Source organism: Enhydra lutris, unplaced genomic scaffold, assembly GCF_002288905.1.
Source record: "Enhydra lutris kenyoni isolate GAN:26980312 unplaced genomic scaffold, ASM228890v2 scaffoldscaffold73, whole genome shotgun sequence".
In the NCBI taxonomy this organism is placed as follows: Eukaryota; Metazoa; Chordata; class Mammalia; order Carnivora; family Mustelidae; genus Enhydra; species Enhydra lutris.
In genome coordinates, this window is record NW_019154157.1 from 4,175,228 (window position 1) to 4,200,620 (window position 25,393).

The 25,393-nt window shown below is 42.8% G+C and overlaps 2 protein-coding genes across 8 annotated transcripts in view; one reads left to right on the top strand and one right to left on the bottom strand.

Annotated features, from left to right (window-relative positions):
- Window positions 1–1,226: 1,226 nt before the first annotated feature.
- Window positions 1,227–19,812, bottom strand: LOC111160058 (HscB mitochondrial iron-sulfur cluster cochaperone). 5 transcript variants are annotated; one of them, XM_022522866.1, is made up of 6 exons: window positions 19,440–19,690; window positions 18,077–18,173; window positions 17,629–17,723; window positions 16,899–17,043; window positions 13,057–13,104; window positions 1,227–1,359 (listed from the first exon to the last, which is right to left on the bottom strand). In XM_022522866.1, exons 4-6 carry the CDS (start codon window positions 16,996–16,998, stop codon window positions 1,268–1,270), a joined length of 240 nt encoding a protein of 79 aa, XP_022378574.1. In that variant the 5' UTR covers window positions 16,999–17,043; window positions 17,629–17,723; window positions 18,077–18,173; window positions 19,440–19,690; the 3' UTR covers window positions 1,227–1,267. The 5 variants fall into 5 exon arrangements, 4 of the variants coding, with proteins under 4 accessions (XP_022378574.1, XP_022378575.1, XP_022378573.1 ...); XM_022522867.1 differs by lacking the exon at window positions 19,440–19,690 and adding an exon at window positions 19,289–19,312 and having other exon boundaries at window positions 17,634–17,723; XM_022522864.1 differs by having other exon boundaries at window positions 1,237–1,359; window positions 17,634–17,723; window positions 19,440–19,812.
- A 47-nt stretch (window positions 19,813–19,859) lies between these two features.
- The window catches only part of LOC111160086 (checkpoint kinase 2), a 44,854-nt gene continuing 39,320 nt past the window's right edge, over window positions 19,860–25,393 (top strand). For 2 of the 3 annotated variants that reach the window (XM_022522907.1, XM_022522908.1), the window contains exons 1-2: window positions 19,956–19,991; window positions 22,685–23,012. In XM_022522907.1, coding sequence (XP_022378615.1) covers window positions 22,691–23,012 — 322 coding nt within the window. In that variant the 5' untranslated portion in view covers window positions 19,956–19,991; window positions 22,685–22,690. Of the gene's footprint in view, window positions 19,992–22,684; window positions 23,013–25,393 lie in introns of all 3 variants that reach the window. The other variant, XM_022522906.1, reaches the window with a different exon arrangement.

The window sequence follows — 25,393 nt, forward strand, 5'->3', positions numbered from 1 at the left end:
ACTGACTCAGAAATAAAGTCTTTTTATTTGTCCCGTAAATCAGAACTAGGCCCCGTGGCCTTTCCAGCTGATGGCAATAGGTCGGGGAAACGTTTCTTTGAAGTTCCTCCAAAAATGTTTATCTGATTTCTTTTTGTGGTCAGATTGTTTTGGTCTCTACCATCTTTCTGTAGAAGTAATAAAGATAGTCTGCAGAAGTATTTCAGTTCCTATTTCTTTGCAGAGGCACCCAATTTAATCAAGACATACTTGCTTGCATTGTAATTGTTCACTTAAAGACTCCCTGTGTGTTTTTAGACCAGGAACGCATTCTCCTTGTAAAATGTAAGAGGGCTGCTGATTATACTAATATTCCCAAATACCATGAAGCCAGACAGTTGCTGTGGTTAATTTGCCTTCAGAAGATCCATAAATCCTAAAATGATAACAAACTGAGTAGAACAGGATCAGAATTCACAAGATATAAATTCTTAGACAAGGCTGAGGGAGGATGCAAAGGGGCTGTAGTAGTTTTAAGCTCTAGGAGTTGAACCTTAGTTCAGAGCTCTGATTTTTCCATTGTAAACAAGCAATGCTCTCCAAGCGTTGTTATTTCTTGAAATTTCTTTCTTCCTTTTTTTAAGCTTTTTTTTTTTTTTTTTTTTTTTGTAATCTCTGTACCCATCTTGGCCCCACAGGATTAACTCTTGATAATATTATCTACATTTTGAAATGTAGGCCTGAGATCCTTAGGCAGCTTTGCATGGTTACCAAACTGAATGCCCCGAAGATTAGACTAACAAGGGCACTAGTGAGGGGCCTGCCATTAGAAAGAAGATATGGTTTTAGGGCAGAGGTTGGGAATCCCTGGGTCAAATCTAGCTCACTGCCTGTTTTGTAAACAAAGTGCTACTATGACAGAGTCAAGCAGTTATAAAAGAGGCAGGATAGGCCACAAGGTCTAATCATTTACTATCTGGCCCTTTGCAGCAAAGGTTGGCCAATCCTTTCTCCAGAGCCCTAGGTTGGCCCCATCCCCACTTCTTTTACTGGCATATATGGGGAGCATACTGTATCAAGTATGACACAACTGACTGGCCAAGCTCCGGGTACTCTGTTTCCTCTTGCGTGATAAACTCCCATCCCTTAATGCTTGAGCCACAGGTTTAACTAAAATGGTAAAATTAGTAAAAACTAAAATAGTGAATGCATCCCTAGTCTCAATTAACAGAAGCCAGGAAAGAAATATACAAGAACTTTATTTTTGAAACTTTTAAACTAGTAATCATTAAAAGGGAATCTTCTTTAACTTGATCTTTTCTTCTACATTTGAAAAGTATCTCATCTTTGTTAACATTTCCTTGGCTTTTTCCAAATCATCTGAAATAAACAGAGACATTAAGGTGAGGCTTCATTTCAAGCAAGAATAAAAATAACTCTGTTGACCAAGGTAGCCAGTCTGAATCACAGATAGTTTTAATATGAAAACTGTGAGATCTGTATTTGCATTTGTCTGTACATTTGTGTACGTCTGATACATATATATATTTCCCTATCTCCTGACGGTATTACCAAATTAATTTATAAAATCCCTTATAAGAGTTGCATCCTCCCTACGACCCAGCAATTGCACTACTGGGTATTTACCCCAAAGATACAAATGTAGTGATCTGAAGGGGCACCTGCACCCGAATGTTTATAGCAGCAATGTCCACAATAGCCAAACTATGGAAAGAGCCCAGATGTCCACTGACAGATGAATGGATAAAGAAGATGTGGTGTGTGTGTATACACACACACACACAACACACACACACACACACACACACAATGGAACATTATGTAGCCATCAAAAAAATAATCTTGCCATTTGGAACAACATGGATGGAACTGGAGGGTATTATTCTAAGCGAAATAACTCAATCATAAAGACAATTATTGTATGATCTCACTGATATGCGGTATTTAAGAAACAAGGCAGAGGACCATAGGGGAAGAAAGGAAAAAATGAAACAAAATGAAACCAGAGAGGGAGACAAACCATAAAAAACTCTTAATCTCAGGAAGCAAACTGAGGGTTGCTGGAGTGGAGTGGGGTGGGAGGGATGGGGTGGCTGGGTGATGGACATTGGGGAGGGTGTGGGCTATGGTGAGAGCTGTGAATTGTGTAAGACTGATGAATCACAGACCTGTACCCCTGAAACAAATAATATATGTTAATTACTTGAATTAAATTAAAAAAGTAAAAATTAAAAAAAAATTGTATCCTGTCTTAGAAATAAGTTCTTACATAAATTTAGTCTTCCTAAAACTTCCAGAAATATAGGAATCAACTCAAATATTTTTCATTGTCACATAACTTGTATAAATCTTTGGTAAATAAGACTAGTTTGGCATTGTTGGTTTAATAAACTAGGTATGCTTCCAGAGTTGTTAACATTAAATTATAATGCAAACATACATTTTATTTATTATTTTTAAGGATTTTATTTATTTATTTGACAGAGAGAGATCACAAGTAGGCAAAGAGGCAGGCAGGGGGTGGGAGGGGGAAGCAGGCTCACCGCTGAGCAGAGAGCCTGATGTGGAACTCAATCCCAGGACCCTGAGACCATGACCTGAGCTGAAGGCAGAGGCTTAATCCACTGAGCCACCCAGGCGCCCTACATTTTATTTTTTAAAGATTTTATTTATTTATTTGACAGAGAGAGACACAGTGAGAGAGGGAACACAAGCAGGGGGAGTGGGAGAGGGAGAAGCAGGTTTCCCACTGAGTAGGGAGCCCGATATGGGGCTCGATCCCAGGATCCTGGGACCAAGACCCAAGCTGAAGGAACTGACTGAACCACTGAGAAGCCCCCCTAATATTATATTTATTAGATGTTTAAGATTATAGAGATAGTAAATTAAGATTAATGAGATAGTAAATTAAATCTACATAAGTTAAATCTACTATAGAGATCGTAAATTAAATCATTCTGAGAAACTTTATTTTTTAAAGATTTTATTTATTTACTTGAGAGGGAGAGAGAGAGAGAGAGCACAAGCAGGAGAAGCAGCAGAGGAAGAGGGAGAAGTAGCCTCCCCGCTGAGTAGGGAGATTGACATGGGGCTGGATCTGGATCATGACCTGAGCTGAAAGCAGACACTAAACGGACTCTGACAAACTTTGTTTATAATGACAATAATTGTGTTTTATAACATGCTACCTAAAAATCATTTCCAAAATCCGACAACTTGGAACCTTAGAGTCATGGTAAGCTAAGTTAAATAATAGACATACATTTATTATTTATTTTTAGAAGATTTTATTTATTTATTTGACAGAGAGAGGGAGAGCACAAACAGGGAGAGTTGTAGGCAGAGGCAGAGGGAGAAGCAGGGGGTCCCCACAGAGCAGGGGAACTCTGATGTGGGACTTGATCCCAGGACCCTGGGATCATGACCTAAGCCAAAGGCAGTCGCTTAACCAACGGAGCCACCCAGGTAACCCTAGATATTCATTTAATATATAATTAATTTCTAAATAGGATAAAGTTTAAAACATTCACTATTAAGCAAAAGTTTAAGTTTATATACTTTTGGCTATTTATTTATTTATTTATTTTTTTTAAAGATTTTTTTTTTTTTTATTTATTTGACAGACAGATCACGAGTAGGCAGAGAGGCAGGCAGAGAGAGAGGAGGAGGCAGGCTTCCTGCCGAGCAGAGAGCCCGATGCGGGACTCGATCCCAGGACCCTGAGATCGTGACCTGAGCTGAAGGCAGAGGCTTTAACCACTGAGCCACCCAGGCGCCCCTGGCTATTTATTTTTATATGGTCCAGAGAGGCCAAGGATTTTGGATCTCTTAATAAACATGTTCTTATATTTGTTGTATTTGGGGCTCCTGGGTGGCTCAGAGGTTAAATGTCTGCCTTCAGCTTGGGTCATGATCCCAGGGTTCTCTCTCTCTCAGTTTCTCTCTCAAATAAATAAAATCTTAAAAAAAAAGTTATAGGAAGCATACAACTCTGTAGCTTATGAGATGGTATATTCATAAAATTTGCTTATCTACTACAGAATACTGGTATATTATAGTTCTCAGTTGTTTTTCTGTAAAATAGGGGTTACTAATGGTTAAAATTTATAATTAATATATAAAAAATAAGACTATGAATAACAAGATTAAAGCGAAAAAACTGTATACAAGGAACGAAAGAAAAGTAGGATTTTTTTTATAGGAAAAGTATGTAAAGAATGAAGAGTATGTTTCCTTAAGATAAAAAAAGAGTAATTTTGTCTTAAAGTAGAATGTGAAAGAGAGAAAGAAGAGAACAAAACATGAATGGATATTGAGAGTTGTAGAAGGTTTGTAGAAAAGGAATTTTATGTTGTGAGGTCAAAGCTGGCTAAGATTAAGTGGATTTATATACATATTATATTTTATTTGTTTTTTGATTTTTGTTTTTGTGTTTTTAAAGATTTTATTTATTTATTTGACAGAGAGATAGAGATAGAGAGCCAGAGAGCACAAGAGGGGGAATGCAGAGGGAGAGGGAGAAGCAGGCTTCCTGCTGAGGGCACTCTATCCCAGGACACTGGGATCATGACCTGAGTCTAAGGCAGACGCTTAAATGAGCTACCCAGGTGTGCCTATAGCTGGTTTTTTTTTTTTTAATGAACTTTATTTTTTAATTTTTTAAAAAGATTTTATTATTATTTTTTAAGTGATCTCTAAACCCAACGTGCAGCTTGAATTCACAGCCCTGAGATCAATACTCACACACTCCACTCACTGTGCCAGCCTCTCCTCTTGAACTTCAATCTCAATAGTGTACTGACAAAACTAGAGTTTGTTTTTCTTTCTTTTTTTTTTTTTTTAAATATTTTATTTATTTATTTGACATAGAGAGAGAAGCAAGAGCGAGCACAGGCAGACAGAGTGACAGGTAGAGGCAGAGGGAGAAGCAGGCTCCCTGCCAAGCAAGGAGCCTGATGTGGGACTCGATCCAAGGACGCTGGGATCATGACCTGAGCTGAAGGCAGCCGCTCAACCAACTGAGCCACCCAGGCGTCCCTAGAGTTTGTTTTTCTTGGTAAAATTAAAAGTTTTGGGATGTCTGGGTGGCTCAGTCAGTTAAGCATTTGCCTTTGGCTCAAATCATGATCCCAGGATCTTGGGATCAAGTCCACATCAGGCTCCTAGCTCAGCCGGGAGCCTCTTCTCCTTCTGCCTGCTGCTTCCCCTCGTTCCTCCTTGTGCTAACAAATAAATAAATAAAATTAAAAAAACAACACCTAAGTTTTGGGGCTCTTGGGTGGCTCAGTGGGTTAAGCCTCTGCCTTTGGCTCAGGTCATGATCTCAAGGTCCTGGGATCAGCCTGTTGGGGCTTTCTGCTCAGTGGGGAGCCTGCTTCCTTCCCCCCACCCCCTACCTGCCTCTCTGCCTACTTGTGATCTATCAAATAAATAAATAAAAATAAAATCTTTAAAAAATGTTAAAAAAAATACAAAGTTTTTTTGATTATTGGTCTAGTCTTAATATAAGACTGAGAGATTTTTCTTTACCTTTTAATCTGCCTAGGTAGCATATGTTGTGTCTTATCAAAATAATTTCCTGTGCTTCATATTGTCCTTATCATGTCCTTTGTTACTTAAGAGATCAAAGTCTTCTCACTATTCAGAGGTAAGGTTCTTTATTTTTCATTTGCCTTTGCCTTTGAAATTTTTTTATCACCACTTTGGTTAAATGGATAACTAAGTATTGTTTTACAATGACCTATGATCCTATGTAATTAAATATTTAAAGCATTTAACAATTTGGACAACTTCCCAAAATTGAATTCTAAATAAAGTCTTCCTGACCTCAAACTAACTGAATTTTCTGAGAGGATCCCTGGAAAACCTCAAAGGATTTGTTCTCTCACCTTCTAAAAGGAGAGATGTTAAACTAATTAGGTTTATTTGATTATTATTCCCATTACATGGGAACCACTGTCAAAGAAGAGATATTTAACCTTCTCTAGATTATATTTGTATGGGCAGGATGTTACTATTTTAGAAATTTTATAAAGTTCCTAGAAATTTGTCGATAGTCTCACTATAATATGTCCTGGTATAATATTTAGTTATTATGTTAAAATGTTCTATGTCACAGAAGCAATCAAATTTCCCTGTCGACTGTATTATTTTGATAACAAACTCTCATCAGATCTTTAACTGTGGTGGTTGAATGTGTTTTGCTATCCACAGATAGTTGTGGTTTTACTCTGATGCTTTCCTAAAAGCTCTGGCAACCAGCTATGAGCCAGATGGTGTGTTTAACAAAAAGGTACTGTCTCAGAGACCCATGGAAAAGGACTGTACCAGGTACAGGCTTCTGATGGCATTGCTTCAATAACCTTGAGATCAAAACAATAAATTAAGTTAGGATTTCCAAAACTCCAATGAAAAAGCCAATGGGCTCATGACTTAACAATCTAGTAAGTCGTGCTTTTTTTTTTAAAGATTGAATTTATTCATTTGAAGTAGAGAGGTACAGAGAGAGATGGCATGAGCAGGGAGAGAGGCAAAAGGAGAGGGAGCAGACTCCCCACTGGGCAGGGAGCGGAACTGGGGAGGGAGGGCTCTCTCCCAGGATTGGGAGCTCAGGACCTAAGCTGAAGGCACTTAACCATTGAGCCACCCAGGTGCTCCAAGTTTTACTAAAAAAAAAAAAAAAAAGTATACCCCCCACCACATATATGTAAGTTTTTATTTAAATTCCAGTTAACATACATTGTAGTATTAGTTTCAGGTGTACAATTTAGTGATTCAACATTTCCATACATAACTCATGCTCATCACAGGCCCTCCTTAATATCCATCACCTGTTTAACCCATCTCCTTAGTTACTTCCCCTCTAGTAACCATCAGTTTGTTCTTTATTGTGAGACTCTATTTCTTGGTTGCCTCTCTTTTTTCCCCCCTATGATTGTTTTGTTTGTTTTAAAAGATTTATGTGTTTATTTTAGAGAGAGACTGAGAGAGAGCACAAGTGAGAGGGGCAGAGAGAGGGAGAGAAAATCCCAAGCCAATTCCACGCAGAGTGCCAAGCCCAAGGGGGCTCTATCTCATGACCCTGCAATTGTGATCTCAGCTGAAACCAAGAATTGGAAGCTTAACTGACGGCACCATTCAGGCACCCCCATTTGTTTTGTTTGTTTGTTTCTTTTTTTTTTAGGATTTTTACTTATTTGACAGAGAGAGAGACAGTGAGAGAGGGAACACAAGCAGGGGGAGTGGGAAAGAGAGAAGCAGGCTTCCTCCTGAGCAAGAAGCCCGATGCGGGAATTGATCCCAGGACCCCAGGATCTGAGGACCCCGGACCCCATAACCTGAGCCGAAGGCAGATGCTTAATGACTGAGCCACGCAGGCGCCCCATGTTTGTTTTGTTTCTTTTTCTTTCTTTTTTTTTTTTTTTTTTTAAGATTTTTTATTTATTTGACAGACAGAGATCACAAGTAGGCAGAGAGGCAGGCAGAGAGAGAGGAGGAAGCAGGCTCCCTGCTAAGCAGAGAGCCCGATGCGGGGCTCGATCCCAGGACTCTGGGATCATGACCTGAGCCGAAAGCAGAGGCTTTAACCCACTGAGCCACCCAGGCGCCCCTGTTTTGTTTCTTAAATGCAAACTGGTGCAGCCACTCTGGAAAACATCTGGAGGTTCCTCAAAAAGTTAAAAATAGAGGGGCGTCTGGGTGCTCAGTGGGTTAAGCCGCTGCCTTCGGCTCAGGTCATGATCCCAGGTCCTGGGTTCGGGCTCTCTGCTCAGCAGGGAGCCTGCTTCCTCCTCTCTCTCTGCCTGCCTCTCTGCCTACTTGTGATTTCTCTCTGTCAAATAAATAAATAAAATCTTTTAAAAAATAAAAAAATAAATAAAAATAGAACTACCTTACAATTCAGCAATTGCACTACTAGGTATTTGCCCAGAATACAAAAATACTAATTTGAAGGAATACACGCACCCCGGTGTTTACAGCAGCATCATCGACATTAGCAAATTATGGAAAGAGCCCAAGTGTCCACTGACTGATGAATGGATAGAGAGGATGTGGTATATATATGTATACATACAACGGAATATTACTCAGCCATAAAAGAGAATGAAATCTTGCCACGTGCAACGATGTGGATGGATTTAGAGTATAATGCTAAGTGAAATAAGTCAGAGAAAGACAAGTGCCATATGACCTCACTCGCAGGGAATTTAAGAAATATATTTTACTTGTGTAAACAAAATGAAAACATTGATCTTTTCTCCTTCCACGATTCCTCAAAAAAACTCTGAAACTATTATTGAACATTCTTATTTTCATGGCAATGTAACTATTTGCATAGGCTCAGCAAGAAGCTGTCCTCTTTGTGATAGGACATAATTTAAAACATTTATTATATAACCAAGGCTTTGACTGGAACGTCACATTTGAAAATGATGTATAAAATCAGACAGAACAGACAATTGTAAGGAAGTAAGGTTGACTTTACGGGGCCAAAGCTTACTAAGCCCTTTTGGAAAAAACCGGGTTGACACCTGGCTTATAGGGTTCTCAGCATTATAGGTGAATAAAGAAGGTCACTTCCCTGCAGGCCCAGGAAATTTAGAATGTTTTGGGGGAACCTCAAGAATAGAGGAATTCACCCAAATCTGTAGGTATTACAGGCGACATCTGATGGCAAATTTTTGTTTGACTTCCTAGCATTGAGATGCCTTTTTTTTTTTTTTTTTTTGACAGAGGGAGAGAGATCACAAGTTGGCACAGAGGCAGGCAAAGAGAGAGGGGAAAGCAGGCTCCCCGAAGAGAGCCCAGTTCGGGGCTTGATCCCAGGACCCTGAGACCATGACCTGAGCCGAAGGCAGAGGCATAACCCACTAAGCCACCCAGGTGCCCCTTGTTTTTTTTTTTTTTTTCTTTTTTTTTTTAAAGTGGGCTCCCATGCCCAGTGCAAGGCTTGAACTCGTGACCGTGAGATTAAGACCTGAGCTGAAATCAAGAGTGAGATGCTTAACTGACTGAACCACTCAGGCGCCCCTCATTGAGGGGCTTTTAAAGTTCAATCTGAGATTCCTTATAAAAACTTCCATAAAGAAAACTTAAGGGTGCCTGGGTGGCACAGTCGTTGGGCGGCTGCTTTCGGCTCAGGTCATGATCCCAGTGTCCTGTAATCGAGGCCCACATTGGGCTCTCTGTTCGGTGGGAAGCCTGCTTCTCCCTCTCCCACTCCCCCTGCTTGTGTTCCCTCTCTGTCAAATAAGTAAGTAAAATCTTAAAAAAAAAAAAAAAAAAAGAAAACTTAAAAAGGTCTGTATTGTTGATTACTATTCTTGTTGCATTCATGTAAATAATTAGGCCAACTTTAATGCAACTAAAGGTATTTTTGTTCACAAAACTATTCTTACCTTGATTACCTTTGATAGAAATTTTATGACAGTGGAAAAGTATACCCAGAATCTAGTCTTGAGGTTTTATTTTTTTTTTAATTTTTTTTTTTAAAGATTTTATTTATTTATTTGACAGAGAGATCACAAGCAGGCAGAGAGGCAGGCAGAGAGAGAGGAGGAAGCAGGCTCCCCTAGAGAGCAGAGAGCCCGATGCAGGGCTCGATCCCAGGACTCTGAGATCATGACCTGAGCCGAAGGCAGCGGCCTAACCCACTGAGCCACCCAGGCGCCCCTAGTCTTGAGGTTTTATTATCTTCCTATAAACCAAGCTGGATCCTGCCATCTTAGACATTTTGTCAGCCTTCAGCAAATTCTTACTTCTCCTAGTTTCCTTCAGCATCTGGCTACAACTATCCAAGTGCTGTTTCCCATTTTCCTCCTCTCCTGAGAAACAATGGTATGATCACTGAGATCTAAAACCTAATCCTTTTTGGGACTCAGGTTCTCTTGTGGTCGCCCTTTCCTCTGGGATCTGAAAACACCTTGTAAGCTAAGCCCAGACAATTTGATATAAGCATCAAAGAACTCATCACTACAAATCACGTGCTGGCAACCTTTGTGCCTGGACTTGCTGCCACTTGGGCTACCCTAAAAGCCACCAGAACACCTGTGTCTTCCATGCTCTGCTCTCAGAAATAGCCATGGCTGTGACACTGACGTCTATGCCATCATTACCAACATTCAGACTATAAAACAAGAAATCTATCAGATTGCCACTGCTGTCCTCACACCACCATGTAAAGATGCTTAAGGGGTCAGCGTCTTCTCAAGTGACTGCCCAGCCTCTGGACTCAGAAACTGGGTTTATAGTCTGTTCCCACTATTAGCCTTTGTTTTCTTTTTGTTTCCATAGAGATGCTCCTCATTAAATGCCTGATTGCTCACGTCATCCACCAAATATCCTCTTCTACCAAGTCTCAACAGATGGTTCAGCTCGTCCTTAATAAACAAAGGGCAATCAAATGAGAAATGGACTTACATTGTTCGGAGGAAAGAAAAATGTCTCTTCTTCCTGTCTCTTACTGTTTGTTGCAGCTAACATCAGAAGGTAGGACTCCTGTCTCCCAGTGTCTGAGGGAGGGTAGAAGCCTAACTTCGATAAGCCCCAGTTAGCAAACCCAGATCAGTACATGGACCAAACCCCACCACCTTCCCTTTTTTATAATTTTCCAATTCCCAGACTCTACCGAGATCATGCTCATCCCCCTCCCTACTCCTTCATTCTCCCTTTATTTTTTTAAGATTTTATTTATTTATTTGAGAGAGAGAGGGTGGGGGGAGAAAGAGAACATGAGCGGGGGGGGAGGGGCAGAGGAAGAGGGAGAAGCAGACTCCCTGATTCGGGGCTCAATCACAGAATCCTGGGATCACAACCTGACCTGAAGGCAGACACTTAACCAACTGAGCCATGCAGGTGCCCTTCATTCTCTCTTTAAAACACCCAGTAACCTCTGTATAAATCGGGAATTCAGTTCACACCAGACTCTTCCCTACTGCAATAGTTGTTACTGATTGAAATGTATCCTTACCACTCTAAGTAGTATCTGGCTTTACCATTACAGCCTACAAGCATCTCTTCGAGTCCCTGCTGTTAATTCTTCAGGTATATTCTCAGAAGTGGAATTGTTAGCTCTTACAGTGATCCTGTTTTTAATTCCTTGAGGAAATACCATAGTGTTTTCCATAGTGGAAAACATTCCCGCCAATAGTGCACAAGAGTTTCAGCTTCTCCAGACCCACAGCAATACTTGTTATTTTCTGGGTTTTCTACTACTAGCCATCCTAGTTGGTGTATGTTGTTGTAATTTTGATTTTCATTGGCCTAACGATTAGTGATGTTGCATATCTTTCCATGTGCTTATTGACCATTTGTATATCTTCACTGCATGTTCTATTTCTTTTTTTTTTTAAATTTTTTAAATTTATTTACTTGACAGAGATCACGAGTAGGCAGAGAGGCAGGCAGAGAGAGAGGAGGAAGCAGGCTCCCCGCCGAGCAGACAGCCCGATTGTGGGGCTCGATCCCAGGACCCTAGGATCATGACCTGAGCCAAAGGCAGAGGCTTTAAAGCACTGAGCCACCCAGGCGCCCCTGCATGTTCTATTTCTTAAGCTGGGTGGTGGCGACAAGGTTATTTCTTCTGTTTTTATTACTTAAGTTCTACTTAAATATTATTTATTCTTCTTAAAATCTACAAAAAAAAAAATCTACAAAAGTGCAGTAGGAGATGGGGGTGAATCCTGGTGGAACACGGAGTAGCCAGTGGCTTGGGTTCATGGATTTCAGGCAGCCATATCAGGCTGTTAATCTGTATTTCCCTGACATCTTTTTAGAGGCCCTCCCTCTGCCTGTGTGTCAGAACAGACTTCTACAGCCCTTGCAAGCTGGACAGCACACTGTGTAAGCCTGTCCCCTCAGCACTAGCTGACTAGACTCGAGTGGACATCTGGCTCGAGCTGTGCCAACCACATCCCCCCTCATGGGAATCTAGAGTTGGGTCCAGGGAACTCTAGTCAGATGGTCAAAGTCCTTGTACTTATTAGGTAATGGACCTAGGCGAACCAAGAAGTCACCCAGTGCGGAAGGCCACTTTGGAGCACTGTGCACTAATGAGGAAGTGGATGGAACTGGTTTATAGTGAGAAGAGGATAGAATGAAACTGAGAGGCATCGAGTCCCGGTCCACAGCTTGGTTCCAGACTGCTTTCTGGCTCCCAGGCTTTGCCTAGAAGAGCTCTTATCCCACTGTATACTATAATCCTCACAGGGACTTTTTCTTTGGATTTGGGGAGCTAGTCCTAATTCCTTTTAATAACCTCCTTTTTTTTTTTTTTTTAGATTTTATTTATTTGTCAGAGAGAGAGGGAGAGAGAGCGAGCACAGGCAGAGGCAGAGGGAGAAGCAGGCTCCCCGCCGAGCAAGGAGCCTGATGCGGAACTCGATCCCAGGACGCCGGGATCATGACCTGAGCCGAAGGCAGATGCTTAACCAACTGAGCCACCCAGGCGTCCCTAATAACCTCCTTTTTATCTGGGCTAGCCTGAGTGGCCTTCTGCTTCCTGCAGGCAAATGATCCTTCAGCCGAAGGGCCCATTATTCCTGTATTTGAGGGGTGGCACAAGTTTAGGATGGAGAAAAAGACTGTTCTTACTTCCAAATAGCCAGAAATAGACTGAATCTCTTCCAGCTGAAAGCCAGGAGCAATGGGGACCAGGAAGTTTGGGCACAGCTCTGCCATGGGCTTCTCCTTCTGGGCTTTGCAGAGGAAAGGGCATGCAGGCTTTGCCAGATGTCAACTGTGCAGCCTTGCCCTCAGGATCTGCCTGTGTTGGCTTCAGCCTACATCCCGTACCTTAACTTCTCCTACTTGCTAACAGGAGACAGAAGCACTTTCATCTACTCTTTCACTGGCATATCATGGTTTTCGGCACAACTTATTTCTCCAGCAAGGCTGTGAATCCTTGAAGGGAGAGATGTCCACTTGCCTATATTTTATAGCTCCCTACGTACTTATTATAGGATGAGTATATAATAGTTACTTATTCAATCTATGGTTACATCTCAGTGCTTATAGTTTCTTTCCATATTTAAGAAAGTCAAGAAATGAAGAAAGTACCTTGTTCAAAAGCTCTGCTCACATTGTCAGTCAGTTCTTTCTGTTTAGCTGAAAGAGAAAATAACTATCTTAATTTTTCTATTTATACAGACTTGAGATGTGAAGATAACCTTTTTTTTTTTTAAGATTTTATTTATTTATTTGTCAGAGAGAGAGCACAAGCAGACAAAGAGGCAGGCAGAGGCAGAGAGAGAAGCAGGCTCCCTGCTGGACAAGGAGCCCGATGCAGGACTCGATCCCAGGACCCCAGGTTCATGACCTGAGCCGAAGGCAGCGGCTTAACCAACTGAGCCACCCAGGCGTCCCTTGAAGATAACACTTTATAGTTGGTTTCAGCACAACACAACAGCGAGCTTAGATTCCAGGTGAGGAGACCTCATAAGCCCTGTGTCCACATGTCCCAAGACGGCAGCTGTGTTTTAATTTATTTGTTTTTATTTGAGAGAGAGAGAGAGAGAGAAAGAGAGAGAGAGAATGCACGCATGTGCCCAGGGGAGGAGCAGAGGGAGAGAGAGGGAATCTCAAGCAGACTCCCTACTGAGTGCAAAGCCTGACTCCAGGCTCAATCCCCCAACCCGGAGATCATGACCTGAGCTGAAACCAAGAGTCACGCACTCAACAGACTGAGCCACCCAGGCTCCCCAGCAGCTTCTGTTTAGGGCAATGTTGTTTTCCTACCTCTGTAATGTCTGAGGAGCAATCACTAAGGCTTGTAAAATGGCTATACAATCATTAAAAAAAAAAAAGGATAAGGAAATGCTTTGATTATCTCCACCAAGCAGTATGAATTTTTTAGCTTATAGGTAGAAAATTAGCAAGCTGGGATTGCCTGTGGGCAGGGCATCACAGTGTTTCAAATAACCACTTGCAAATTATACAGCCTCCCAGGAAAATGAAACATTTAGATCCTATTGTACCATAAGAGAGAAGATGCCAGATAACGTAAAGGAGCAGCTACCTCATGTTTCTGCTGTATCTTCATTAGGAAATGAAGAATTTTACTGTAAGTGTGTTTTCCAGATATAAAAAGTATCCATCACTTCTAGGTCGCTTGCTTTCAAAGCACTTTCAAATACATTAAAACTCCATTGTAGGCGGAGGTGTTGGGAGATGTTGGGAGACGGCCCTGGTCATATGGTTGGTTGAGTGGAGCTGCTGGGAGCAGACCTTATCTATAGACTCCTAGACAGTGGTGGGAAACTAGCAACATGGTGTTGACAAAAGAACACTGGATGAGGAGTCTAGAGGCTCAGTTCTGCCCAGATCTAACCAGCTCTATGCCCTTGAATATTTGCTTACTTTAGGTCTTAGCACATGCCTGTATGGGAAGAAACTAAGGAATTAATCTAAATGAAGGTCAGTGACCTGTTCAAAATCAGACATTCACTATAGGGCCAGAATAACCCTCACCAGTGACTGAGCACCTGCTATGGGTCAGGCACTGTGTTATGTGTTTTACATGTTTTATTTGATTTAACTTAATCCTTGCAACAACCAGTACTAATGTTATCTCCATTTTACTGATGAGGAAACTGAGGCTCAGAGGGGTGAAGTCGCTTGCTCAAGGTCACATGCAAAGTCAATGGCAGTGTTCACACTGCACTCAAGACCACCTCACAGCAGATCATGTTCCTCTGTCTTCCAAAGCTGTGCAGAGGATTTTTGACTGTGAACCTTGAGGTCTTTGTCCAACACCACCCAGCCCTAAGGTTGTTGATACATCCCTAATTGACAGACTAACCCCCAACACCCCATTTTACTGATTTTAGCTTCCTTTTTCATTATTTACTCATTTATTTACTGAGCCCGCGTTATATACATCATGTACATGGGCTGAGCAGAAAGTCTCTGCTTCTATGGATTTTCAGTCTAAGGAGGGAGGGAGGTTGACATTGGTCAAATAATCTCATGTAAAACAGTAAGGTTATAACTGTGATTAGTCCTATAAGGGAGAGGTACCCACTGCCAAAATGTTATCAATAAAGAGGTTCTCTGAGGAAGTGATGACTGCCCCCAGATTGGGTAGAGGAAGAGTTCACTAGGGGAAGGAGAAGAGGGTTTTAAGCAGAAGAACAGCATGTGCAACGGCCCTAGGGTAGAAAGGTGCTTGGAACAGATGAAGAACTAGAAATCGCCTGTGTGGCTAGAGTGGAGGGGCAAATGGAAGGAAGTGGAGTTCAGACTATACCGGGCCTTGTAAGCTATACTAAAGACTTTGGTCTTTAACCTGAGAGCAGTGGGAAGCCACTTAAAGTTTTAAAGCAACTTTAAAACTTAAAGGTTACCTAGGATAACCTAGGTAAAGATTAAAACCCAGGTAAAGATTAGATTTGGGTTTCAAAAGCTCTCATAAGTGACAGTGTAGGAATATATTCGAAGGAAGGTATAGCTAGACCAGCGTGGAGCTATTACAGCTATCCAGGTGAGAAAGAATGGCAGCTTGGAACAGGGTGCTGGTGGTGAAGACAGACAGATTTAGGACACATTTAGAAGGTCAGCATTTCAGGATTTGGTGATGACTGCCTATGGGGGTAAGGGAGGACAAGTTTTTAAAAACACCTCCTCAGGGGTGCCTGGGTGGCTCAGTGGGTTAAGCATCTGCCTTCAGCTTGGGTCATGATCTCAGGGCCCTGGGATCGAGCCCCGCGTCGGGCTCTCTGCTCAGCAGGAAGCCTGCTTTCCTCCTCTCTCTCTGCCTGCCTCTCTGCCTACTTGTGATCTCTTTCTCTGTGTCAAATAAATAAAATATTAAAAAAAAAAAAAACAAAAAAAAAAAACACCTCCTCCGTGTGTTTTTTGGACTTGTGCAACTGGATGGTGTCATTCACTTAGAGAACATCAGCAGAGGAATACGTTGTGGTTTTGTTTTGTTTTAGGAGGGAGGGGAGAGGCTCATGAATTCCCTTTTGGACTCACTGCGTTGGAATATATAAACTCCATGAAGACACGGGCCATGTCTTTCTTGTTCACTGTGTCTGCACAATTCTTAATCCACTGAGCCACCCAGGCGCCCCTGTCTGCACAATTCTTGCTCACAGTGGGCATGCCAAATATTTGTGAAAGTACATATGTGCATACAATTGGAGCGAGAACGTTGGATTTTTCTATGTGGCATGGTTAATTTTATGTGTCAACTTGGTTGGGCTATGGTGCCCAGCTGTTTGGTCAAATGCTAGTCTAGATACTGCTGTGAAGGTATTTTGTAGATGTGATTGACATCTATAACCAGCTCACTTTAAGTAAAGATTAGCTTGGATAACGTGGGCACAGAAGTCCTGCTTGAGTTTCCAGCCTACTGGTCTGCCTGACATATTTTGGACTTGTTAGCCCTCACAATTTTGTGAGCCAATTCCTTAAAATAGGTTTCTCTCTCTCTCTCTCTCTCTCTCTACATAAATACATGTATACTATCGGTTCTGTTTCTCTGGAGAACCCTGACTGATATAGTGTGAAATAAAGCAGAAAACAAAGCAATATGCGATCAGAAGTCAGTTTTTCAATCTTTGCTCTGCAATGTGACCTTGGGCATTTCAATGAACTTCTGAGGCCTAATTATTCTTGTCAGAGACAATAATAACATATAAATGATGTCATGGGTAGGAAGGAGGATTTTAATCTGCAAAATATTATGATGTTCTTGGTTTAAGGCTGCCTTCTGGAAGGTTAGAGATGTTGCAAGTCTAACCTCCAGACAAAACTGGTTTCAGTATCACCAAGAAAAAGAAATACTCCCTGAATCATTATGATGACCTATATGTAGTCTTTATATTCATTTTTCACTTAACCTTGGACATGTACTCATAACAGCAATAAAATGCATTCAGTAGTATTTTATCTTTTACCTCGGACAATAGATTCAATCTCTTTCATGGCAGCTTCACTTTGAGCTTCTGCAAGTTTTTCATTGATTTCCATTATTTCCATGAGGAACTGCCTGTCCATTTCATAATCTGTCCCTTCAGGAATCTCTACTCCATGGAGCTTTAGCTATTGGGACATAAAGCAGAGAAAAGTAAGGTTGGTTGAAGAGACTGTGGCTAGAGTCATAAATCCTACTTACAGAATATAACAGAATACGATTCATTAAAAAACAAAACTTGAACTGTCTCAATAGTGAGAATGTGCAGGTAGGGTATGGGAAAGTTACCCTGAGACAGGACTGCTGGGACAGGATTCCTTTCTGCTACTTGGAACTGTGTGACCCCAGGGGAGTTGTTCCTCCACTTGGGAGACTGAATTAGGTATCTGTAAAGGCTCTATTAAATCCTAAAATTCTAAGGTGCTAAACTCTTCCCCCCCACACAAAAAATGCCAAAATTACTCTTCCCTGAATGCTATCACCATCCAATCCTTGAAATTTACAGAAAATGGTACCAAAAAAATGCACTTAGGCAAGTAAGATATACAGATACTCAGAGAAAACTATTCTCATTCGGTATCACTGAGGCTAATTATCTTTGGGTCCCTAGACTAGCTCAGGTCGCAAGCACTCTTCCGCTGAATACAGGGGAGCAGTTGTCCCTCAACCCAATGGATACCATGTAGTCACGCATAGAAGGATTGGGAAATCACCTTACAAGGTATAGTCCCCTGCTCAAGGGAGCCAGAAGGGTCTTATAGGCATCATTCACCAGGGTTGAATGCTTCTCTGAGAAGTCCTTTTCAGTCTGTTAGTGGAGATGAAGATAATCTCATTACCATCCAAATTAGCCACATTACATTCCCAAACTCTTTCATAAAATATGGATGGGCAGACAACTAAGGAAATCTCCTAGGTAGAACTGGTATAGGATGAGCTGTCTTTATTCTCAACCAGTGGGTTCTAATTCTTCTGGGAAGTCAGGTAAAAGCTTTGAGTGCAGGGCAGGTTCAGGGCCTGACTACTAGCTGGGGTCAGGCTGTCCCAGGATGGAGCTGGTTGTTTAGCTCTCTCTCTCATAATCACATCACCACAAGGCCACTGCCACCCACCCTGTGTACACTAGTGTTTGGGTATGATTAGGGGTGGACAACAGGCTACCTGAGACCTCTGGCTGAAGAAATCAGGGTGGACAAGACGCTGTAGTTCCTGGTACCTAGTCTGGAGCTTTGCTGTGTCAACTCTGAAGGCACGGTTGCTGTAAGGAAATTGGGAGATAAAATTCATGCACCAAATATTTATAGATTTGTGTACTATGGGCCTGGTTCCTGTTCTCACAGGGGTAAGTGCAATAAACATGGAGAGAGAGAGAACTTCAAAAAGTGCTGTGAAGGAAAAGAAAATAGGGTCAGAGAAAATGGTAAATGTGGTGGACAAAGAAATGACGTTTGAGCTGAGACTTGAATGATGATGAAAAATAACCAAAGATCAGAGAAAAAAAGTCATCAAGAGGCAGAGTGAACATGCAAAGTCCCTGAGGTGTGGACACGATTGGCACACTTGCAGAACTTAAAGGATAGTGTCAGGGCAGCACATCATAAACGCGGAATGACTGGTAGGCACCAATCTCAGAGTTAAGGGGAAGGACCATTCTTGAATCCCACCCTGTATTTTGAAGACCCAAGTCCTTTCATCTTCGCCTCTCACTTTATTTTAACCCAGTTCCTTTCGCTTTCCATTCCCAGAGCCTTCCCTGTCTTAGCAGTTTAGCTCTGCTGAAATTTCATCACCTCTCCAAGCTCCTTGAGGTTCAGAGGAAAACAGGAAAAACAGCCACTTCTGACCCTCTCCCTCCAGTTCTCATTTCTCCCTTAGACTCAGCCCACAGTATTAAGTTTTCCGGTGCTTTTACACCCCACTCTGTTTTTCTTACTAGATTTATTTTATTATAAAAGGATGTAACTCAGGAACAACCGCATGGAAAACATGCATGGGTGAAAGGGCGGGGAAGCTTCCAAGCCTTCTCCAGGCACACTACTCTTCCATCTCCACGTGTTCACAAACCTGCAAGCTCCTTAAATCCCTTATTTTGGATAGCACCTCAGTACGCCTTTCTTAAAAGTCTCAACCCAACTTTAACCATTCTGATCCTATCCATCCATCAACTCTAAGCAGCCCCTCTAGCACACTTCCCTCAGGCCCCGCCCCTCAACTTCTCCTCTCAGGGCCCAGCCCTCAGGTTTCCCTCCACTGAAGCCTCCCTCCTCCAATTTCCCCCAAGTTCCTTCTCCGCCCCTCCACTCCTCCTTCCCTTCTCGTCTCCATTCCTCAGAAGCCCTATCCTCAGGCTCACCCCTCAATTTCCTCACTCACCCGCCGCAATGGCACCCTACGTGCTCCCAGGCCCCGCCCCTACGGCTCCGCCCACCGACCTAACCGGTCCCGCCTTCTCCTTTGCAACCCCTAAATCGCCAGCCCCGCCTCTCTCTTGCCCCAGCGTGTTTCTCGAAACCGCCTCCCGTACCAGTCCAGGAGGCTGAAGTAATCTCGAGTGGGGTCAGGTGGCTGCAGGGCGCGGCACTGTGGACAGAAGAACCCATCACCACGCATGGGGCTCCCTGGGCCACCGCAGTTCCAACACTGGGGGGAACTGTTTCCCGCCAGAGACGCAGCACTGCAGCTTAGCGGTCTCCTTCCGAGGACCCCTGGCGGCCACAGGCCCCGCACCCGGAGCAAGGCGCCAGTTCTCCCGCCCCACATCTGGCCGCGGCCTATGTCGCCGCGGTCACCTGTTCGGGGGTTGGAGAGAGCGGCCGACCTGACTAGTGCTGCTGATTGGCTGAGGAACTGACGGGGCGGGATCCTGGATACCGAGTGTCCCGCTCCTCATTTTAAACTACAACTCCCAGGAAGCATTGAGGTTACGTGTGGACGGCCACATCCGCCGCTGTTCATTGGTCCGGCAGCGACGAAGGGTGTTCTGATTGGCTGAGGGTGGAGTTTGTATGTGCTTGGTTAGCGCCACGCTGCTGGCTGCAGCTGCTGTTGAGTGTTTGGCCTCAGGTGGGCTCACGCGGTGAGTCATAGTGGGGAACTTCTCTTGGGTGTTTGGGGTTCGATTCCGGTCCCCAGGGTATTAATGCACGCTGAATCTCCAGAATTTTCTCTTTGTGTGGTTTTTGAGCTTGGTCGGGGGGAGGAGAGGAATGCGTGGGTGACTGTCTTCCATTGTAGATGAACTTCGAGGTGAAGTTCACTTCCCCTGTTACTTACAAGCTGAAACTGGCCCAGACGTGCAGCGTAAGAAAGGACGAAGTTGTGTTCTTCAAAACCAGAGGGAAGTTGGTTTGTAAAGAGTTATTTAAATGTTAGTAATTATTACCATATTTTAATAAAGATTTTTTAAAAAATTTGACAGACGGAAATCACAAGTAGGCAGAGAGAGAGGAGGAAGCAGGCTCCCTGCTGAGCAGAGAGCCCGATGTGGGGCTCAATCCCAGGAACCTGGGATCATGACCTGAGCTGAAGGCAGAGGCTTTAACCCACTGAGCCACCCAGGCGCCCATATTTTAGATTCAATTTTGAAAAAAACCTATTAAGAACCCAATCTTAGCAGCTAGGCGCTGCAGGAGCTGGAGACACACTGACTTGTGTAGGAGGATGCCCAGCGAGTGTCCATAAGTAAGAGTGTGGGATGGGGTGGTGAGGAGATGGTAGGAAGGCACCAACCCATCTTGGGGCTCAGTTTCTGTATTTGAAAAAAAAAATTGTGTTGCACTTGTAAACCCCTTTCCCGCTGTCGGATTCTTTGGGACTGGAATTCTCCCAATTATCAGGCATTACTGGGGGAGGAGACTTAATGTATCATCTCATTTAATTCTCAAGATCTATCTATTCAGTGAGGTGATCTACCTGAAGGTCATGCAGGGATTTGACTCAGGCATCCGACTCCAGACTTGTTTACCTCTAATATTTCTATATACTTCCTCCTCCTCATGGCTGAGGCTTATGTGGTTTCCGTCTGTCTACTGGACCCTTACCATAACCGGGGATAGCAGCCACTTCTTGACCGTCTTTTGTCAGTTCTCTGGCTGGAGAAGTCTTGCTCAAAAAGCTGTAAGAGGTTGCAGCCTTGATTGAGGCAGTAGTATTAGAGCTTTAGGTCCTGGAGTGGCACACTCAGTTCTGGGATCACCTTTGAGGTGTGATTTAAGAAAAAGTCATCAGTATCTTTGTATCTGGAAAGCTATCTGAGTATGGGTATCTGGAGAGAAGAGAGAATGCCCCCCCCCTTTTATAAAAAAAAGAATCACACTAGGGATTTAAACTTAGGGATTGACAGTTACTTAGACTTGACTGTTATCAGAGTTTAAATAAAGTTCATCGAATTAACTCTAAAGTGAGGGTGGGAACCTGTTATAGTCCCCTGTGAAGTGCTTGTTTTTGTAGGAATCTGTTGGGCTGAAAGGCCATTTAGGATGAAAGGTGAACGCCAATCGTTACTCAGCATCACAAAAGGCTAGGTGGAGTTGTTTGTGGGAGACTTCTTTGTGTTACTGCTTCATTAATAGCCTGGCCCTCAGTGAGGAGTCAGGGAATCTAGAGTGAACAAACAGGATGTGGTCTTCACCTTCCTGGGGCTGGCTTGGGGGAGGAGGGGTATCTGTGACATTTAATGTATATGGTCACCCCTGGCCTGGTGCAGTGAATTAGTTTGTTTCTCTTTGGCCATCTTTTACCCGAAGCCACATGACCCTTCCTCTTCTTTATTGTTCCTAAACTTGAAATTTAAGTATAGTGTTGATTGTATTAATGAATACCTTTTAAGTTTCATTTCTAATTTTTATTTTTTTGAGATTTTATTTATCTATGTATTTGTTGGACAGAGAGAGAGCAAGCAGGGGGAGCAGCAGAGGGAGTGCTGAGCTGAAGGCAGGTGCTTAACTGACCGAGCCACCCAAGTGCCCCTCATTTCTAATTCTTATTTTTATTTTACTTATGTATTTATTTGACAGAGAGAAGGAGGGCACAAGGAGGGGTAGAAGCAGGCAGAGAGAGAGGGAGAAGCAGACTTGCCACTGAATAGGGAGCCTGACCTGGGGCTCAATCCGAGGACCCCAGGATCATGACCCAAGTTGAAGGCAGCCACTTAACTGACCAAGCCACTCAAGTACCCCACATTTCTAATTTTTAAAAATTAGATGAATGTAAGCTGTTATAAAGTCTTCCTTCCCACCCCCAACTTAGTTCATTTCTTTTAACTTATTTATAACCTTCATATTATTTTTTATTTTTTTTTCCCTGTGGCTGTCATATAAAAAACTGATCTAGTTTGAAATGATAGGATGAAAAAAAAAAAGCTCAGCCCAGAAGAGCTATAGATCAATCTAGTCTTAGAATTTTAACTTTTGCAGAACATGCTTGCTCTGGATTTTTTTTTTTTCTCCTGATGTTAATTAAATATGTCCATCCTTTACTTTTTTATTTTTATTTTTTAAAAGATAGAGAGAGATTGCCCTTGTATGGGTGTGGGGAGAGTAGAAGGGCAGGAGAGGGAGAGAGAGAATCCCAAGCAGGCTCCACACCCAGTGCAGATCCTGGACGTTGCAGGGCTGGATCTCATGACCCTGAGATTATGACCCGAACTGAAATCAAGTGTCCGAGGCTTAACTAACAAGAGCCACCCAGGTGCCCCTGCCTGTTCTTCCCTCTTGAACTTGTAGTCTTGTTTCTTGAAACTTACCTTATTATCGGACACTTACTTTTGAGGTCGTGATGTCTCGAGAGACGGAGGGGGAGTGTCAGCAGTCCCACGGCAGTGGCGCCTGTTCCCAGTCCCAAGGTGGCTTCTCTCAGTCTCAAGGCATCTCCTCCCAGACACACGGCAGCTCTTCACAGTCTCAAGGCACGTCCAGTTCCAGCAGCACGGCACCCACATCTAGCCAGTCCTCTCACTCCAGCTCAGGAACGCTGAGCTCTTTAGACACAGTGTCTACCCAAGAACTCTGTTCTATTCCTGAGGACCAAGAACCTGAGGAGCCTGTCCCTGCCCCTTGGGCTCGATTATGGGCCCTTCAGGATGGATTCCCCAATCTTGGTAAGACCTTTTTTTACATCATGTAAAATGTTAATTGTTCACAAAAATAGTTCGAGAAAGCTGTAGCAGAGAGCTCAAGGCACTTCTGGAATGATTCCAAAGTTTGAAGGTGATGAAGATGGAACCAAGGAAGCAGTTTTGGGGGGAATTTACTGACTCTTACCTGCTGTGGATCCCCCCTCATTTATCTTTCAACAAATATTAATTGGGCATCTGTAATGTTCTGTCCATTGGAGCATCTGAAGAGAGCAGCAGGCCATTTTCCCTAGCAAAATGCTGATTCATGCAAACTTGCAAACAGTAATGGACAAATCCACAGAAACCACCACTTAACCCCTGCTGTGGCAGCTTCAGAACATCCATTTTACAGTTTCAGATTAGGGAAGGCTGTTTGTTGACTGTTATTTATTAACTCAAAATAGCCAGCCTTTTAAGTATGTTCATCCTCTATGACATTTTCTGATTCCAGCAGTAAGATTTCACTCTAGGTATGTTTGAAATAGCATTTTGATATTAAAAAAGAATGACTAATATGTTATTTGTACCTTATAACTCACTGTTTCGTCTCCAACATTGATGACTTGAAAAAGAAACTGTAAAAAGTAGAGAATAATAGGGAATGTTCATAGGTACGACTTTAAATTTAGAAGTAAGTACTTGAAGCTGTTTTCTTTTACTCATGTAAGCCATAGTTTTAAGATAGGCTCATGGCTTATATGGTGAATGGGAAACATATGGTGAGAAAGGGTGAAGTGGGCTGAATCACTATGAAAAGTGAGATTATAAAAATCTGAAAATCCTGGTAGGGGGACTAGCATAAAGCCTGTTTTCTTCTAAATGTTTTATAGGTTTACCCTGTTGATCCATTTTGAGTTGCTTTTTGTATATGGTATGAGGTGGAGTCCAGATTCATTCTTTTCATGTGAATATCTCAGTTGTGTGAGAACTTTCTTGAAAAGACTCTTTTTTTTTTTTTTTTTTTCTTTTAAAGGTTTTATTTATTTGAGAAAGAGAGCATGAGAGACAGCATGAGGGAGAGGCAGGAGCAGACTCCCTGCTGAGCAGGGACCCTGATACAGGGCTCAGTCCCAGGACCCCTGGGACCATGACCTGTGTCGAAGGCAGACACTTAACCTACTGAGCCACCCAGGTGCCCCTTGAAGAGACTATTCTTTATCTGGTGAATGGTCTTGGCACCCTTGTCAAAAATCATTTGGCCATAAATGTGAGGGTTTATTTCTGGACTTGCAGTTCCATTCTCTTGGTCTATGTGTCTGTCCTTTTATGCAAGCACCACAAAATCTTGATTGCTGTAGCTTTGTAGTGAGTTTTGAAATCTAGAGTGTGAGTCCTGATTTGTTCTTTTTCAAGATTGTTTTGACTATTCTGGGTCCCTTGTCCATATGAGTTTTAAGATGAGCTTGTCACTTCCTGCAAAGAAGGCAGCTTGGATTGTATTAGGGTTTACATTGAATCTATAGATCAGTTTGGGGAGTACTGACATTTTTTTTTTTTTAAGATTTTATTTGTTTATTATTCTAGAGAGAGTGAGCAAGGGTGGGGGTGGGGAGGAGTAGAGGCAGAAGGACAAGCAGACTCTGCCCTGATTACAGAGCTGGATGTGGGGCTGGACCCCATGACCCTGAGATCATGACCTGAGCCGAAACCAAGAGTACGATGCTCGACTGAGACACCCAGACACCCCTGAGTATTGACATCTTAATAATACCAAGTCTTGGGGCAGAGGGAAAAGCAGACTCCCCGCTGGCAAGGAGCCCACCTCGGGGCTCAATCCCAGGACCCTGAGATCATGATGTGAGCCGAAGGCAGAGGCTTAACTCACTGAGCCACCCAGGTGCTCAGAGGGGTTATGTATTTATAAAATTTTTTCTCCGGTAATTGTCCTCTCCCTGATCCCCCAAGCTTTATTTACATGTAATCAACATGAAACATTGTATAAATTTAAGGCATACAGTGTGTTAATTTGGTACAGTTATATATTGCAAAATGATTACTACCATTAGTATTAACTAATACTCTCATCACATCGCATAATTACCATTTCTTTTTTTTTTTTTAAAGATTTTATTTATTTATTTGTCAGAGAGAGAGAGGGAGAGAACGAACACAGGCAGACAGAGTGGCAGGCAGAGGCAGAGGGAGAAGCAGGCTCCCCACAGAACAAGGAGCCCGATGCGGGACTCGATCCCAGGATGCTGGGATCATGACCTGAGCCGAAGGCAGCGGCTTAACCCACTGAGCCACCCAGGCGTCCCTACCATTTCTTTTTTGTGGTGAAAATACTTAAGAGGTGCCTGGGTGGCTCAGTCAGTTAAGTATCTGCCTTTAGTTCAGGTCATTATCCCGGGGTCCTGGGATCA